The following is a 1,647-nucleotide window of genomic DNA, read 5'->3' as shown; positions in this document are numbered from 1 at the left end:
TGGGCACACAACTAAATTTCAGTACAGCCTTCCACCCACAAACTGATAGCCAAACAGAACGAGTTAATCAAATCCTAGAAGACATGTTGAGGGCATGTACTTTGGATTTTATTGAAGCATGGGATTCGCAGATACATCTTATAGAATTTGCTTATAATAAAAGTTATCAGGCGACAATTGGTATGGCTCCCTTCGAAGCCTTATACGGAAAGAAATGCAGATCCCCTGTACACTGGGATGAAATTGGGGAGCGAACACTACTCGGACCTGAATTGGTGCAGCAAACATCAGAGTCAATTAAGCTAATTCGGGAAAGAATGCGAACCGCTCAAAGTAGACAAAAGAATTATGCTGATAACCGTCGAAAAGAGCTGGAATTCAAAGTAGGAGATCACGTATTTCTAAAGGTAGCACCAATGAAGGGCATTATGCGTTTCAGACGAAAAGGCAAGCTTAGCCCTCACTTCATTGGACCCTTTGAAATATTAGACCGTATTGGCCAAGTAGCTTACCGATTGGCATTACCACCCACACTTTTTACAATACATAATATCTTTCATGTATCGATGCTTCGAAAATACGTGTTTGACCCATCACACATAGTAAATTATGAACCTCTACAAATAAGTGAAAACTTGGAATATGAGGAGACTCCGGTTTGCATCCTGGCAAAAGAGAAGAAATCGCTTCGTAATCGGGAAATAAGTTTAGTGAAGGTTCTCTGGAGAAATCAGCAAGTGAAAGAAGCTACATGGGAACGAGAAGAAGAGATGAAAGACAAATACCCTTATCTTTTTAAGAACCAAGAAACTTTCGAGGACGAAAGTTCTTAAAGGAGGGAAGAATGTAATGACCCAGATCTGTACGCATACAGGAAATTAATATCAAATAATAAGCAGGACGAAATTTTATTTAAAGGGGTGGAAATTTAGAAAAAAAAAAATAAAATAAATAAATAATAATAAAAAATAAATAAATTGGAAATTGGAAACTTATTCATTATCTTAAGGGAGCGAGCGGGAACGAGAAAGTGAGAGAGAGCGAGAGCCACACCAGCAAGAAAATTGGAAAAAAACGAGATTCTGAGAAGAGAGCTGCGCGATCGAAGGAAGAATTGGAGAGCGAGAAACCCAGCGAGCGATGCTAGCGAGATTGAGGCTGGCAAGAGTAGAAAGCGCGAGATCCCTGAAGAGAGCGAGATTGAAGGAAACTTGGAGAGAGCGAGAATTGTAGCAAGGAAGTTGGAGAGAGCGAGAGTAAAGAGAGCTATTCTTAGCGAGACAGTAGGAAAGAGCGGGAGCGGGAGCGAGAGCGAGAGCGGGAGCGAGAGTGGGAGCGGGAGCAGAAGCGAAAGCGAAAGCGAGAGCGAGAGCAAGAACGAGAAAGCTGGAGAGAGCGAGAGTGGGAAAGTTGGAGAGAGCGAGATGGAAGAGAAAATTTGATAGCGAGAGTGGAGATAGCGGGATTTTCAGCAAGAAAGCTCCAGAGTAAATTCCTAGCGAGAAAACGGGAGAGAGCGAGATTTTAAGAGCAGAGTGAGCGAGATTTGGACAGAAGCGCAAATTATGCGTTGAATTTTGCCACGATCTTATAAATTATACATGGAAAAACCCTAAAATTGAATACAAACAAAGAATGATGACGTAA

The 1,647-nt window shown here is 41.7% G+C and overlaps 1 protein-coding gene across 1 annotated transcript; it reads left to right on the top strand.

The window, feature by feature from the left end:
• The first annotated feature begins 206 nt into the window (after window positions 1-206).
• Window positions 207-833, top strand: LOC150031654 (uncharacterized). Its single transcript, XM_090308812.1, has one exon. The coding sequence runs from the start codon at window positions 318-320 to the stop codon at window positions 831-833; it is 516 nt and encodes a 171-aa protein (XP_090164938.1). The 5' UTR covers window positions 207-317.
• The last annotated feature ends 814 nt before the right edge of the window (window positions 834-1,647 follow it).

The sequence above is a fragment of the Benincasa hispida genome, unplaced genomic scaffold, assembly GCF_027475165.1.
Source record: "Benincasa hispida cultivar pf3 unplaced genomic scaffold, pf3_genome.v1.1 HicScf1024, whole genome shotgun sequence".
Taxonomy (NCBI): Eukaryota; Viridiplantae; Streptophyta; class Magnoliopsida; order Cucurbitales; family Cucurbitaceae; genus Benincasa; species Benincasa hispida.
The sequence above is the reverse complement of the archived record's forward strand: the minus strand, read 5'-3'. Positions and strand labels throughout refer to the sequence as shown.